We start from the raw sequence: 14,728 nt of genomic DNA on the forward strand, positions 1-14,728 counted from the left end.
TGTAGATGCGCCCTTAGCTGCCAGAACAGAATTTGACCAAGCTTCGTGGTGTTGTGTGTAGACCAGCCTCAGTCCTATTGACGCGGCTTGTCACACAGCAATTTCATACTGTGTCCTGCCCAGAGAGGGGGGGGATTTCCCCTCCCCAGGGACTGCAACTCCTCACAGCTCAGAAAATGAAGGAACTTCAGCAAGGGAACCGCCCAGTTGCTGACCAAGGCTGAAGAGATTGTAAAGTGAAACTAACCTTTTCATTCTCCCCCTGGCAGGCAGCCATGGCAGCCCCGGATCCTGTGGAGTGTTTGCAAAAAGAAGTTTCTTGTTCCATCTGCCTGGATTATTTTACTGACCCGGTGTCTATTGATTGTGGGCACAACTTCTGCCGCGACTGCATCAGGCAGTGCTCGAAGAAATCGGAGGCCAAACTCTCCTGCCCTCAGTGCAGAGGCATAGCCCTGAAGAGGAAATTCAGGCCCAGCCGGGAGTTAGCAAATGTGGCCGAAATAGCCAAACGGCTGAGTTGCCAGGCTGCCCAAGGGGCAGGAAAGGAGAGGGTGTGTGAGACCCACCAGGAGGGTCTGAAACTGTTCTGTGAGGAGGATCAAACCCCCATCTGTCTGATCTGCAGAGAGTCACGGGCTCATCGCGCTCACATTGTGGCTCCCATAGAGGAAGCTATCCAGGATTACAAGGTAAGAAACTACGGTTTAGAGCCATTTTTGTACCAGCTTTTTTAAAAATCCTTGTTCTTTTCTCTATTTCAAAGGACACAGAGCGGGAGTCAGATAATCTCTCACGTGCACAAATCTGTAGAGGGAAGGTGACCACGCTGCTGTTAGATTAATAGAGGATATTGTGAAGGCCAAGACTATAACAGGGTTCAAAAAAGAACTAGATATGATCATGGAAGACAGGTCCATCAACGGCTATTAGCCAGGATAGGCAGGGATGGTGTCCCTAGCCTCTGTTTGCCAGAAGCTGGGAATGGGTGACAGGGGATGGATCACTTGATGATCACCTGCTCTGTTCATTCCCTCTGGGGCACCTGGCATTGGCCACTGTCAGTAGACAGGATACTGGGCTAGATGGACCTTTGGTCTGACCCAGTCTGGCCATTCTTGTATGGCCAGAAGGGACCAGTATGATCATTTTGTCTGCCTTCCCATATAAAACAGGCCAAAGAACTTTGCCCAATTACTCCTGGATTGAACCGAGTGACCTGCGTTTAGCTAAAGCACAACTTCCAGAGAGGCATGCAGTTTTGAACAGAAAACTTCAGGAGTTGGAGAAACTCTGCCACTTCCCTGGCTACCCACCCTCACTGTTAACATTTTGTGTCTTATTTGTCATTTGAAATGATCTGTTTTTAATTTCCAGCCATTTGTTCTTGTTGCATTATCACCCAATCTACTAGATTAAAGAGTCCTTTAGTACCTGGCATTTCCCCCCCCCCCCTTTGAAGGTATTTATGCACTAATCAAGTCACCTTTCAATAGTCATGATAAAATAATCAGACTGAAATCCGTAAATCTCTCGCTGAAATGGCTGGTCTACACTGAAAACTTACACTGACATAGCTACGTCTCTCAGGGATGTGAAAAATCCCCCTAGCCCTAGTGTAGACAGTGCTACCCCACTTCTTTGCTCAACCTAGCTACCGCCTCTTGGGGCGGTGAATTAACTACAACAGCCAGAGAACCTCTCCCATGGCTCTAGTGAGTGTCTACACTGAAGTGCTACAGCAGCCACTGTAGCGGTTCAAGTGTAGACATAGCCCTAAGTCGTTATTTCCAGCCCTTCGGTCGTTTTTGTGCCTCTTTCCTGCACCCTCTCTGATTTTTCATCGTTCTTTTAAAAATGTGGACCCTGGAAGGGGAGGTGGTATTCCAGGATCAGACTCACCATGAACATATACACAGGTAAAAAAAATATACAAACTAGTCACGACTCCACTGTTAATATATCCAGGGATCATATCAGCCTCTGCATCGCAGTGGGAACACATGTCGAGCTGTTTGTCCACACTGACCTCTAAATCCTTTAAAGCAGTGGTCCCCAAACCTTTGAGGGTCATGCCCCCCCTTACCCCGTCTGTGTCCCCCTGGCTCCTCCCCGAGCCAGGACCCAGAGCAGAGCTGCGGCTCTAGGCAGGGGAGCGAGGGCAGACAGGGGTAAGGGGGTTGAGGCTGGGGCCGCAGCTGGGGGTGGGTCAGGGCTGGGCCAAGGCTGGGGACAGGTGCGGGAGCAGATCTGCAGCCGATCTGAGGTGGGGTCCAGCAGCCGGGCCCGCAGCCAGGTGTGGCTCTGCTCCTGGCCTCATCCCCCAGCCTCAGCCCTGGAGCTGCACCGAGGCTGGGATGGGCCAGCGACGCAGCTAAGGGCAGGACTGGAGCAGAGCTGGGGGTGGAGAGGGGCTGGGTGGTGCTCCCTCCCTGTCCTCTGTGGGGGTCGGCCCAGGTCCCATTGCGCCCCCCCACCGGACGTTCCTCCACACCCCCCTACGGGGGCATGGCCCACAGTTTGGGGGCCTCTGCATTACAGGGTCACTGCTTTCCAGGATACAGTCTCCCCTTCCGTAGGTCTGGCCTGCATTCCTTGCTCTTAGACGTATAACTTGGAATTTGATTGTAAAATACATTTAACTTATCAAATGATCCAGATCACTCTATATTACTGCCCTATCTTCATCATTATCTACCACTCCACCAATCTGCACATCAACTGCACATGTCAGCACTGATTTTATATTCACTTCCTGGTCATTGATAAAAATATTGAATAGTTTTAGGCCTTGCACCGATCCCTGCAGAACGCCCCAATTCAGTGAGGGTTCCCTATTGAAAACAATTTTTTTGAGGCAGGTCAGTCAGTCCTTAATCCATGTAACATGGGCTCTGTTGACACTGTATAGTGCTGATTGCATTATCACCCCACATTCTGATTAAAAGTCAAAAGCCTTCCAGAAGTGTAAGTATAGTACATCTTAACAAGTCAACAATTAAACTTGTAAATCTCATTTTAAAAAATTGAATCAGGTTTGATGACCTGTTTTCCGTAAAACCATGTTGACTGGCATTAATTGTGTTCACATTGAATCCCATATCAGTTTTTCCAGCATTGTGCCTGGAATTGATAGGCTAACCAGCCCGAGATTACCCAGATCATCCGATTGCCCTTTTTGATTACTGGCATGACATTAGAACGCTTCCAGTCGTCTGGAATTTCCCTACCGTTCCAAGAGTTATTAATAATGAACACCAGCTAGCCGGAGATCTTCTCAGCCAGTTCCTTTGGAGTTAGTTATCTGGGAACGCTGATTTAAAAATGTTTATCCCTCCTAGATGTTTTCTAACATCCGCCTTGGTTGCAAATGGGCTGGGAAATACTTCATCATCCTCACATGTGGAATGGATCATCCTGCTTCTTCCCAAGCTCAGACCAGAAATATTTATGGACTTCTGCCTTTTCTGCATTGTTCTTAGCAGGTTTATCATAATCATGATGTAGTGATGTGCCTATACCATTGTTGGGGGGTTTGTTTTTTCTGATATGCTTAAAAAAACTCCTCCTTGTTGTCCTTAGCTATGCCAGTTGTGATTTCTTCCCCCCTAACGTCTCTGGCCTCCCTTATCAATTTTCCACACTTCATTACTTAAGATTGATTACTATCTACTTCCCCTTTCCCCCTTTTGTTATGTATTGTTCAAAGAAAATCAGTCACAGAAGAAAATAGCCCCCCTTCCCCAGTGAAATCTCATCCAGACCATTTCCCCCAAAGGAACAAATCCAGATGCAATTGCAGACTCTGAAAGAAGAGAGAAGAAAGCTCCTCGGGTTTAAAGTGACTGGAGAGAGGAGAAGCCAGGAATATCTGGTAGGTGCCTGTTGTTATTACCCAGCAGGGACAGGGACGTGGGTCTCTCTCTCACTGGGTCAGTCTCACTCTTTGACCAGTAGAGTGAACAATAAAAATCAAAATATTCTCACGTTGCTAGATCAGCACCTAAAGCAAAACACACAGGGGTCACTGGGAAGAAGAACTCAAACAGCCACAAGCTAGGCTGCTCCCGATGGCTTGCACGGAGCTATCACCCTGGCAGTTACTTCACTGGAATGGCCCTGTGCCACAATAAAGCAGACTTGCTCCAAACGCAAAATCGGTGGCCACAAACTAGGGGTGGAAAGTGGGAGGTGCAAAGCACAGTTGAAAGCGGCGTTTCTCAAACTGGGGAGCCCAACCCAAAAGGGGGTTGCAAGACTATTGTGGGGGAGTTACGAGGGCGGCGGCTGCTGGCCAGGCGCCCAGCTCTGAAGGCAGCACTGCAGAAGTAAGCATGGCATGGAATGTGGGGGCTGGGTTGTCACAGCCTGAAGTATTTTCAAAGGGGGTCCCAGAAAAAAAGAGTTTGAGAACCTCTGGTCTAAACCCAGAGAGGATGGGCTGAGCAGGCAACGGGACAGAGCGAGACACTTTCTACTCCAGCGGACTAAATACAAGGAAGCAGGAGACAGATATTGCCTCAAAAGTATGAGCAACCATAGAAGGTTTCTCAGCCAAACATGATGAGGATAAATTGTGTGTGACCCTGGGAGGAAGGGAAGAGACATCAGCGATAGCAACTGGCCACTGACTCACGAGCTTCCTAACTCTGAAGAGCGTTAAGCGCTGGGAGAGGTTAACTGGGGTGGGTGTAGAATCCTTGACCTTGGAGGTTTTTAAGGACAGTTAAAGTCACCGTCCTGTACATTCAGGGCCCAGTTATATGTCCCCTGAGTCTCTATGTTCGTGACCTGCCTTTCCTTTCCCTTCGTTTTAATCCGTTCATTACAGGAACAGACGAAAATCCAGAGGTGCAAGATCGTGTCTGAATTTGAGCAGCTGCGCCATCTACTGGAGGAACAAGAGCGGCTCCTGCTGGCCCGGCTGGGAGAGGTGGAAAAGGAGATTGTGAACTGGCAGAATGGGAGTGTCGCTGAACTCTCGGAGGAGATTTCCCGTCTCAGTGATCTGATCAGTGAGTTAGAGAAGAAGTATCAGCAGCCAGTGAGTGAATTCCTGCAGGTGAGACTTCCGTTCTAGGCAAGAACTGGAGCCTAGGAAACTCAGTGTCTGTCACTTTTGATGTATATTATCTTTGTTTTCCAATCATTTTTCATTGGGATTTGTTGTATTTCATTCAAATATGTTGATTTTTTTACTTTGCATTTTGTCATGGTGCTGAGATCCTGGGCGAGATGGGCAGCAGGGATAATAGGCCAGAGGAGGGTCTGCCTCCCCTGGTGCTGCCGCAGTTGCAGGGTTTGGCGGCAAAGTTTTTGCTTTATTATGCCCCATGCAGGTTCTGGGGCGGCTGAGGAGGTGGCTATTCAGCTTCCTGGGTTCCCCAGTAATCTCCCTGGACTCCAAAGGGATTGTCACTCAGCATTGCAACACCTGGCTTTTTGGCCCCTGGAAAATCACTGGCGCCCACAAAGCTGGGTTAGCCGCGGAGGCTCCCTGTGCAATGCACACTCGGCGGGGAGCTGCCTCAGCCAGCCAATGGGAGATGCTGATGAGAGGGATGTGTGCTAAGCCCGGAGTTAGAAGCCTAAACCTGGGATGCAGGGAGGCTCCTAGCTCTGCTTGGGAGCCACAAACGGGACCCACTCTCCTCACTTAGGCATTTCTTGCGAGAAGGGCTTAGGCCAGGGGTTCTCAAACTTCATTGCACTGCAACCCCCTGCTGACAACAAAAATTACTACATGATCCCAGGAGGCGGGACCAAAGCCCGACCCCTGCTGTCCTGGGGTGAGGGGTGGGGGCTGTAACCTGAGCCCCACCACCCAGGGCTGAAGCTGAAGCCTGAGCCTTACCACCGAGGGCTGAAGCTCTTGGGCTTTGGCCTCGGGCGGTGGGGCTCAGGCTTCGGCTTTGGCCCCAGGCCCCAGCAAGTAGTGCCAGCCCTGGAGACCCCATTAAAATGGGGTTGCGACCCACAGTTTGAGAATCACTGGTTTAGGCACCTGCTTAATGCCAGACAAAATGGCTGGGTGAGGGGATGAAGCCGGCTCTGCCCTCAGAAGCCTGTAGCCTAGCGGTTAGTGTACTTGTTTAGGCTGTGGGTGACCCTGGTTCTTGTCCCGCTCTGTTAGGTAAGTGCCTGCCCTAGGGGATGGACTGCAGTGGGTCTTGCTGGTTGAATCTATTGTGCTTTATTTACATATTAATTAGACCAGAGACAGAATGAGAATCACCCTCCAGTACAGTGAGGCCTCTTCCCCTTCCTCCGGCCCCATCCCTGGCTCTTGTGCTTACCCAATCGGCCCTATGGGAAAGCTAGGAATAGGAGCTGCTCTTATCCCCTGGTTCATTGATCTCACAGAGGCTTGGACGTGACGTAGGTCCCCGGACGCTGCCTGCCAGAAGCTTGGGGGACTTGTACAGTGAAAATGTAGGTGCAGTGTGAGTTTAGGGGCTGGTATCCTCATTTCACACACGAGGCACGGAAAGATGAAGTAAAGTTTGCCAAGGCCACTGAGGAAGGAGCCGGGCCAGCAACTGAACCCGGATCTAAGTCTGGCCCAGGCCATTAAGCACAAGGGTAGTCACTCTGTGTTAGCCAATAAAGGTCTGTCGGTTGGACAGCAGGTGTGCCAGCCGGGCACACCAGCAGCGCTGCGGCATTCAGATCCTCCTGCGGCCAGATACCGACCCCTGGGGGCTTGCTCCACTCCAGAACTGATTGATCCGTTCCTTATTTCATAATAACTGATTTGTGCTTAAAAGGGGCAGTGGCAGGCAGGTTCGAAATTAACAAAGCACTGGTGCTCACCAAATAGAGCGGAGGGTCATGAGGATAAAATGCATGGAGAGGTGCAAAGACCCTTCATTGTTCTTTCTGGTTGTTATTGCTGTGGGTCTGAGCTCTCTGTATCTCTCTCTCCCCTGTAGGACATCAGAAGCACCTTGAACAGGTACGTGGCTCCTTCTCCCTCCCACTTGACTGTGTGGAAAGCTCGCCCCAAAACTCAACAGCAAAGCACATGGGAGAGGGTAACAGTTCAGCTTCTCCTCTCTAGCTGGGGATGACTGGCTGATTCTGATTCCCGAAGGAAGCACGAGTCAATTTGATTATATAAACTAAGGGTACGTCTACACTACCCGCCACATCGGCGGGTAGTGATCGATCTATCGGGGATCGATGTATCGCATCTCATCTAGACGCGATACATCGATCCCCAAACGCGCTCCCGGTTGACTCCGGAACTCCACCAGGGTGAGAGGCAGAAGCGGAGTCGATGGGGGAGCGGCAGCCGTCGATCCCGCGCCGTGAGGACACGAAGTCAGTAAATCTAAGTTGATCTAAGATACGTCAACTTCAGCTACGCTATTCTCGTAGCTGAAGTTGCATATCTTAGATCGAGCCCCCCTCCCGCCCCCCAGTGTAGACCAGGCCTAAGGGGCCATACTGCAGTCACGAGGTATAGTTTTCGCTCCTAGCTGGCCTACAGCTCACATACTGAGAGCAACCAACCTTCAGCGGCATGTGCTTTTGCACAGGCAGTATAAACCCACCCAGAACCTTGGGTCATTACTCACCTATGCTGAAGCATGTTCTGCCACGGCTTTACAGTCCGGTACCTGAGCTCGCTCAATGAAAGCTACCTTGGGTACGTTAACTGGCATTGCAATCACATCCCAGGATTGCAGTATAAGCCATACCCTGAATAAATAAAGCCCTGTCTCCCGAGCTCAGCCTGTGGGGCAGAGTCACCTTTGGTATAGCAATCTCCCACTGCTGAACAAACCCCCAGGGTAGATTCCATTTCTACTAGACTATAGAATTAGCCATCCTAGGGAAAGGACTCGTCTGTCATCTGAATGTGTGTATTGAGTAACTTGGATACCTGAGGGACTGACACGTCTGGCAGTGGGCTTTGGGTTGTTTCACCTCTGTGTCATGGGTGAGGACCCTGGCCAGAGCAGACATGATCAGAAATCTTCTTCACCCGATGAGTCTTTGGGGAGTTGGGTTGGGGTTCTTAGTCCAGTTCTTGCTGGACACATTTGGTGGCAATGATATCCAAAAGACTGAGATGACTAAATGCCTTTCTATTTCCTTTTGGAGGAAGGGGGCCACAGAGAAATTAGTTGTCCAAGCTTGTGACAGAGGTAGCGTCCCAGCATGCCCCCCCTCCCCCTGGTGCAGAGTGGTGATACCTCAGTTTCTCCACATGATCTTCAGCCAGCTTCCCCTGTAGAGGTGGCTTAGCTCTCCAGCCAAGACACTTGTTCAACCCCTTCCAGGGTAACAGAGTCCTCTGGTCAAAATCCAACAGAAACGCCAGACAAAAGAATCATCAGTCCAGCTGGGGTCTGCTTCCAACCTCCTTCCTAGCAGGCAGGCTCCTATCTGCAAGGGCCTGTCTCAACACCCAGAACCATGTGCCTAGGCTTCAGTCAAACCACTAATCCAGTACAGGCCCATTCTCTTGCCATGGGCTCTGGGCAGTTGCCATCCCCAGATAGCATTGATTTCAACTGGAGTTATGCACCTATCCCTAAGCCTAACCCTAACCCTGGCTGCTTAGTACAGCAGAATTTACTGGCGTGAAAGTCACGTTACAAGCTGATAAAATGAAGACCAACCAATAAAAAAGCCTGTCTCCCTCCAGGTGCAAGGTGGGGGACTTCCAGCAGTCACTGGACATTTTTCCAGACGTGGAAAAGAAACTCAGCAATTTCTCTCAAAAAAATATTGTTCTGAAGGAGACACTGAGGAAATTCAAAGGTACCAAGGGGGTGGAAATCCAGATGTGTGTCTGTGACAGGGAGGATTTAGGCACTATGCAATTGGCTGCTAAAGGAAAGCCCAGCTAAATAACAGTAAAGAAATATTTCATCATCCCTGAATTAGGGATAAGGTTTGGAGAGGTGTCTATCATTGTGTTCTCATTGATGGATTTGTTTATCTATCAATTACTGAGGAGTGCGATATACTGGGGATGACATCAGTTCTGCCTAGAGTGATCAGACAGCAAATATGAAAAATTGGGACAGGGGGTGGGGGGTAATAGGAGCCTATATAAGAAAAAGACCCAAAAATCGGGACTGTCCCTATAAAATCGGGACATCTGGTCACCCTAGTTCTACCTAACACAAAGGGATCAAATCATATTCTTGATTCTATTTTATTTCAAACTGCCTAGGAATTCGCAGGAGGTGAAACTCACCCCTCTGCTGAGAGCCAATGGTCCATTGTCTCTCACTTGAATTGTATTATGGAGATTCAAGAGGTGCATAGATCTTGGCCTGGCCCTTCTGTAGGGGGATGAATTCATGCTCTGTCCACCTTAATTTCTCTCTGTCTGGATAGCTCTGTCCCATCCCCTCCATTTGTTTCCCATCATTAAAGCCCTGTTAGACTGGCGAACTGCAGAAATCTTATCCTAAAGATAACACCATGACATGCCTCTCTTCTCTCTCTAGATTCTCTGCCATCTGAATTGGAGGTGGAATGGGGTGAGTGTCTGGAAAACAGCTGGAAAAGTGACTTGTGTCAGGGATATTTCCCTACTGAGAAGACCATGAGAGTTGTGGCTCAGGCTTTGCTTGCAGAAGAAGTTTCTGAGATCGGACAAAGTAGCTTCTTGGCAATGAAGGAGGAGCTTTACAGGAAAGGGGGAAGGCCTTTAGCACCCCAGTATTAGTAACTGCAGTTATCGCATGGGAGTGAGACAGGGGCTGCCGGGCCATATGGAGACTGGCCAGCTCCCATCGCCACTGAAAAATGGCAAAACAGCTTTGCTAAAAATTGGAAAATTTGGAAGTTGTTTCAATTTCTTGTGTCTCCAAATTAAACCCTGCACCTGGGCTGGGGAGAGGAGTCTTGAGTTGGTGCCTTTTCCAATCCCCCTGGGCGGGGGTGACCACCTAGGCTATTTGGTACAAACAAGAGGCCTCTGCTGTCATTCAGGGCCACTGATTCCAACCCTGCAGGGTCATTCCATGTACACTGGGGTTTGCATTCTTCCTTCAGCTGCCTTCTGGCTGGGTACAGGACGTCTCTTCAGCAGGCAGCATGATTCTCTTGTCTCTCTCTACTGCTGGGAGTGTCCCAGGCAGGACGGGGCTGCTGGGGAGTGTGAGAAATGGTCCCAGCCTCCCCCAGGGTCGAGCTCTGCCCCTAACGCTCTGATTCTCTCTTCCCAGCGAATGTGACTCTGGATCCGGACACAGCGAATCCCCACCTCATTCTGACCGAGGATCGGAAAAGCGTGTGGTGGGAGGATACGCCTCAGGATCTGCCCAACAATCCCGAGAGATTTGATACGTACTGCTGTGTGCTGGGCCGGGAGGGATTTACCTCGGGAAGGAACGACTGGGAAGTACACCTGGGGCAGCAGGGATTCTGGACTGTCGGGATTGCCCGAGAATCTGTGTGGAGAAAGGGATGGATCAGTCTGGACCCTGCCCAGGGGATCTGGGCTGTGGGGCTCTGTGGGGGACAGTACCGGGCTTACCCTGACACCCTGCTTCCTCTGAGTAGAAGGCCTGGGAGGATCCGAGTTTCTCTGGACTACGAAAGGGGGCAGGTGGCTTTTTTTGATGTTGATAACGAAGCCCCAATCTTCACTTTCCATCCTGCCTCTTTCAATGGGGAGCGAATCTTCCCTTTCTTCTGGGTCTGGGAATCACAGCTCACGCTGTGTCCCTGAGCTATGGGCTAGTCTATCCCAGTGTGGACCATGAACCAGGCTCCTCTGGCCTCTGATAAGCCCATCTCTATGATCCTGGAAACTGACGTGTATTTCTGAGGTGTCAAAATGAGAAAGAGAGTGAAGGGGTCGGGCTAGAGAAGCAAACCGCATGGCCCAGCCTGTGTGTCTTCATCCTCCGTTCTTGGGGAAGATTGTAGATGTCAGAAGGGTGAGCAAATTAGAAATTCTGTAGCAAGTTCTCTGGATTCTGTAGCCCCTGGGCAAAATTTCATGGGAACTCCAGCTAATTGTTTCCTATGGAGTATTTGACTTGAAGTGAAATGGGGTATTTTTTTGGGCAATGAATTGGGTTTATTTTACTCTGTTCCCACACGGTCAGTTTCCGGGCTCCCGTTCATGTGTTTATTGACATTGTTGGGAGAAGGAGAATCTGAAGGCTTTGGCTGCTGGTTAGTACTAATAGGGCCTTTAAGGACATTTGGGACTGTGAATGTTTCTGCTTAAAGCGATTGGCAGTCAAAGGGTTAACAGTGTTGACGAATGAAATCGCCATCTTTAGGTTTCAGAGTTAAAGCCCGTTGACTTCAATGATGTACTCCACATTTCTCAAGGCTGTGTGGTAAGGATGGGTGAGCGACAACAAGATGGGTCCTGAAGGATGGACCTGGAAAGAGATGGAGAAAATTGTATGGACTTTTATAGTGTTATTGTTTTAGCAAGTAGATTCTATGTCTTTATGATCCACCAGATGATTTGATTAAAGTGTCTTGATCGCTCCAATGGGCTCCCTGGTCTTTCCTGTTTAGTACACAATACGGTAGCACCTCAGAGTTATGAACACCAGAGTTACAAAGTGACGGGTCAACCACACACCACATTTGGAACCGGCAGTACGCAGCCAAGCAGCAACAAAGCCAAAAAAAAAATATACAGTACAGTGCTGTGTTAAATGTAAACTACTAAAAAAATAAATAAAGAGAAAGCAGCATTTTTCTTCTGCTTAGTAAAGTTTCAAAGCTGTGTCAAGTCAATGTTCAGTTGTAAACTTCTGAAAGAACCACCATAAAGTTTTGTTCGGCGTTACGAACATTTCAGAGTGACGAACAACCTCTGTTCCCGAGGGGTTTGGAACTCTGAGGTTCTACCGGAGAGAAATAAGCCAAGGAACCCTCAGAACTGTCTAACGGGTGCGGTGGTTGCTTTTTACTGACATGCCCATTGCCATGAGGGTGGGTCACTCCAGTGAAAGGGAATGGCAACGAAAAGAACTTTCTCACCTCTTTTTAAAAATGCCCACGCGTTTATTGGGCAATAGTCAAGTGTCTTCATGTGGTTCCTTCGGGAACTAAATGTCCAGTGATGGAGGCATGTCCTGCATCTGGCTGGGGAGCTCAGCTCAGTGCGCGGATACTTCTCGAAACGCTTCCTGGACTTAAACAAGGTTCGGGGCAGAGGCGCCGATTTTCTGAGTTCCCAGGGGGCGCTTGACCCCCACTCTGCCTCAGGCCCTTCCCCCACTCCACCCCTTCCCCCAAGCCCCCACCTGCCCTGCCTCTTCCCACCCTTGCTCCGCCCCAGGCCCGACCCACACTCCACCGCTTCCCCCAAACCCCCTCCCTACCCTGCCTCTTCCTCCCTCCACTCCTCCCCCTCTCCCATGAGGGCCTCCGGCATACCAGTGAACAGCTGATCACTAGCGGAAAGGAGGTGCTGGGGGGAGGGAGAGGAGCTGATTGGCACTGCTCCCAGTGGGTGCTGAGCACCCTATTTTTTTTTCTGTGAGTGCTCCAGCCCCAGAGCATCTATGGAGTCAGCTCCTATGTTCAGGAGCCTCGAGGGAAGCTGTCAGTCCGGCCTTTGCAGGTGGCGCTTCCTGAGGTGTTTATCTCATAGTGGCATTTGTGACAACCCAGACAGCCCTACCATGGCTGCCAGCTAGTGATGTGACCATGTCGGCCGTTCTACCGACTTGGGTTCTAGGTCTGTCCCTGCAGAACCTCACAGTTAGCTTCTTTGCCCTAATTATCCGTGAATGAAAAGCCCTCGGCTGACACAAGCCCTGTAGTCACACAAAGCACATGTATTATCTTCCTTATTCTGGGAGAAGGGGCGGGGTGGGGGCGGGGCCTTGGGGGAGGACAGAGTGGGGGTGGGGGCCTTGGGTGGGAGGGGCAGCACAGGGGCCGGGGCCATGGTTTGGGCACAAGTGCCCCCTGCCCACTTTTAGGGAGCTTAAGCTGCTCCTGTCCTCCACTGGAAAGGTCCATAGACAGACAGACAAAACAATCACAACAACCTGCAGACAAATAGACTAAACGTCAGGGCACCGACTTCCTGCTCTGCTTTGTCTCCTGTATCCCCTTCCCCCACCCATCGTCTGACTGGTCAATGTAAACCAAAGGGTCCTCAGGGCGGGGATGGTATTAAACTCTGACCATCCCTGTCTCCTCCCACTGAGGGCAGGTCTACGCTTAAAATGCTGCAGTGGTGCCGCTGTAGCGCTTCAGTGAAGACGCTACCGATGCGGACAGGAAGACTTCTCCCATTGTTGGCGTAAGTACTGCACCTTCCCAGAGGGGTGGTAGCTATGGAATTCTCCCATTGACACCGTGCTCTCTACACTGGGGGCTAGGTTGCTTTACCTGTGTCACTCGGGGAGGGGGGGCAGGTGTGTGGATTTTTCACATCCCCTGAGCGATGTCGTTATATGGACTGAATTCCCTAGTGCAGACCAGGCTTCAGTTTCTGATTTATTTATTTTTTTGATTGCTTGTTGCTCTGGTAGCACAGTTTGTCTTGCCTTTAACGGTCTGCCTTGGCTGATGTACAGCCCTGTCTGCAGCATCCACTCCTTTCCCCGCTCTGGGAATCATGGGAATGTTAATGAATACGGAGGAAGGATTTTTGCTTTGACCCAGGTCCTGAAATGTATGGACCAATGGAGACTTCCAATGGAGACTAAATACCTGGGGATCTGGACTTTTATTACAAGTTTGTCTGGCCTGCAGCACAAGAGGACTTTGAGCCTGACTGAGACAGGTCTCGGAATATCAATAAATAATATAAATGCAATTTGGGTGGAGATCAGCAGGGGATAAAGACGGACAGGGACAGAGATACGCTTAGCTTGGAGCGCTTCCCTACTTGGTAATCATAGAATCATAGGACTGGAAAGGACCTTGAGAGGTCATCTAGTCCAGTCCCCTGCCCTCATGGCAGAACCAGGGCCGGCGCTTCCATTAGGCGACCCTAGGCGTTCGCCTAGGGTGCCAGGATTCGGGGGGCTGCATTTATTCGCTCCCCACGGGGCGCACAGGAGCTTCCGGTTCCGCTTCCGTTGCGCCGCCGAAGAAGGATCTTCTGCCAACGTGCTGTGGAAAAGAGCGGCAGGCAATTGAGCAGCTCAATGACTGCCGCTGTTGCCTGCAGCATTTCAGCAGAGGGTCCTTCTTCGGCGGCGCGATGGGAGTGGAACCGGAAGCTCCTGCGCACCCCGTGGGGAGTGCACAAAATGCCGCCCCCCGAATTCTGCCTAGGGTGCTAGAAACCCTGGCACCGCTCCTGGGCAGAACTAAGTGTTATCTAGACCATCCCTGACAGGTGTTTGTCTAACCTGCTCTTAAAAATCCCCTGTGATGGATAATCTTTATCTGTTAGTTGAAATCTGACTCCTAACCACCAATAATTTTTCTTACTGTGTCTGGATTTAAATAAATGATTACATTACAGTCATTTATTGACATTTGGGGGCAGGATTTCACCGTTCTGCCCTTCAATAGCAGAGAGATGCATTCTCTTAATTGCGGTTTCAAAGAGGTTTTTTTTTTTAACCTGGGAATTAAGTAGCATTGTTCCCTGCATGGGGAGGGTCACATTGCTCTCCAGGGCCTCAGGGGCTGAAACTAGATGGGGCTCATTCCAGCCCAGCAAATGAGCCGGCTCCAGGAGCAGAAATGCTGTCAGGATGCACTCAAAGGGGAGTGATGTGAAACTAACCTGCTGTCACACTTGTCCTCACAGAGAGCC

The 14,728-nt window shown here is 50.2% G+C and overlaps 1 protein-coding gene across 1 annotated transcript; it reads left to right on the top strand.

Annotated features, from left to right (window-relative positions):
- Nucleotides 1–88: 88 nt before the first annotated feature.
- LOC120383944 (zinc finger protein RFP-like) lies at nucleotides 89–11,618 on the top strand. The gene is made up of 7 exons (XM_039502272.1): nucleotides 89–692; nucleotides 3,779–3,874; nucleotides 4,832–5,062; nucleotides 6,933–6,955; nucleotides 8,657–8,772; nucleotides 9,471–9,503; nucleotides 10,194–11,618. The coding sequence occupies exons 1-7, from the start codon at nucleotides 276–278 to the stop codon at nucleotides 10,697–10,699; spliced, it is 1,422 nt and encodes a 473-aa protein (XP_039358206.1). The 5' UTR covers nucleotides 89–275; the 3' UTR covers nucleotides 10,700–11,618.
- The last annotated feature ends 3,110 nt before the right edge of the window (nucleotides 11,619–14,728 follow it).

Source organism: Mauremys reevesii, linkage group 15, assembly GCF_016161935.1.
Source record: "Mauremys reevesii isolate NIE-2019 linkage group 15, ASM1616193v1, whole genome shotgun sequence".
NCBI lineage: Eukaryota > Metazoa > Chordata > Testudines > Geoemydidae > Mauremys > Mauremys reevesii.

Coding starts and splice junctions, on each gene's coding strand:
- LOC120383944 (XM_039502272.1), top strand. CDS start 276: ATGGCAGCCCCGGATCCTGTGGAGTGTTTGCAAAAAGAAGTTTCTTGT. Junction 5,063..6,932: donor CAGTGAGTGAATTCCTGCAG/GTGAGACTTCCG, acceptor TCTCCCCTGTAG/GACATCAGAAGCACCTTGAA. Junction 8,773..9,470: donor GACACTGAGGAAATTCAAAG/GTACCAAGGGGG, acceptor TTCTCTCTCTAG/ATTCTCTGCCATCTGAATTG.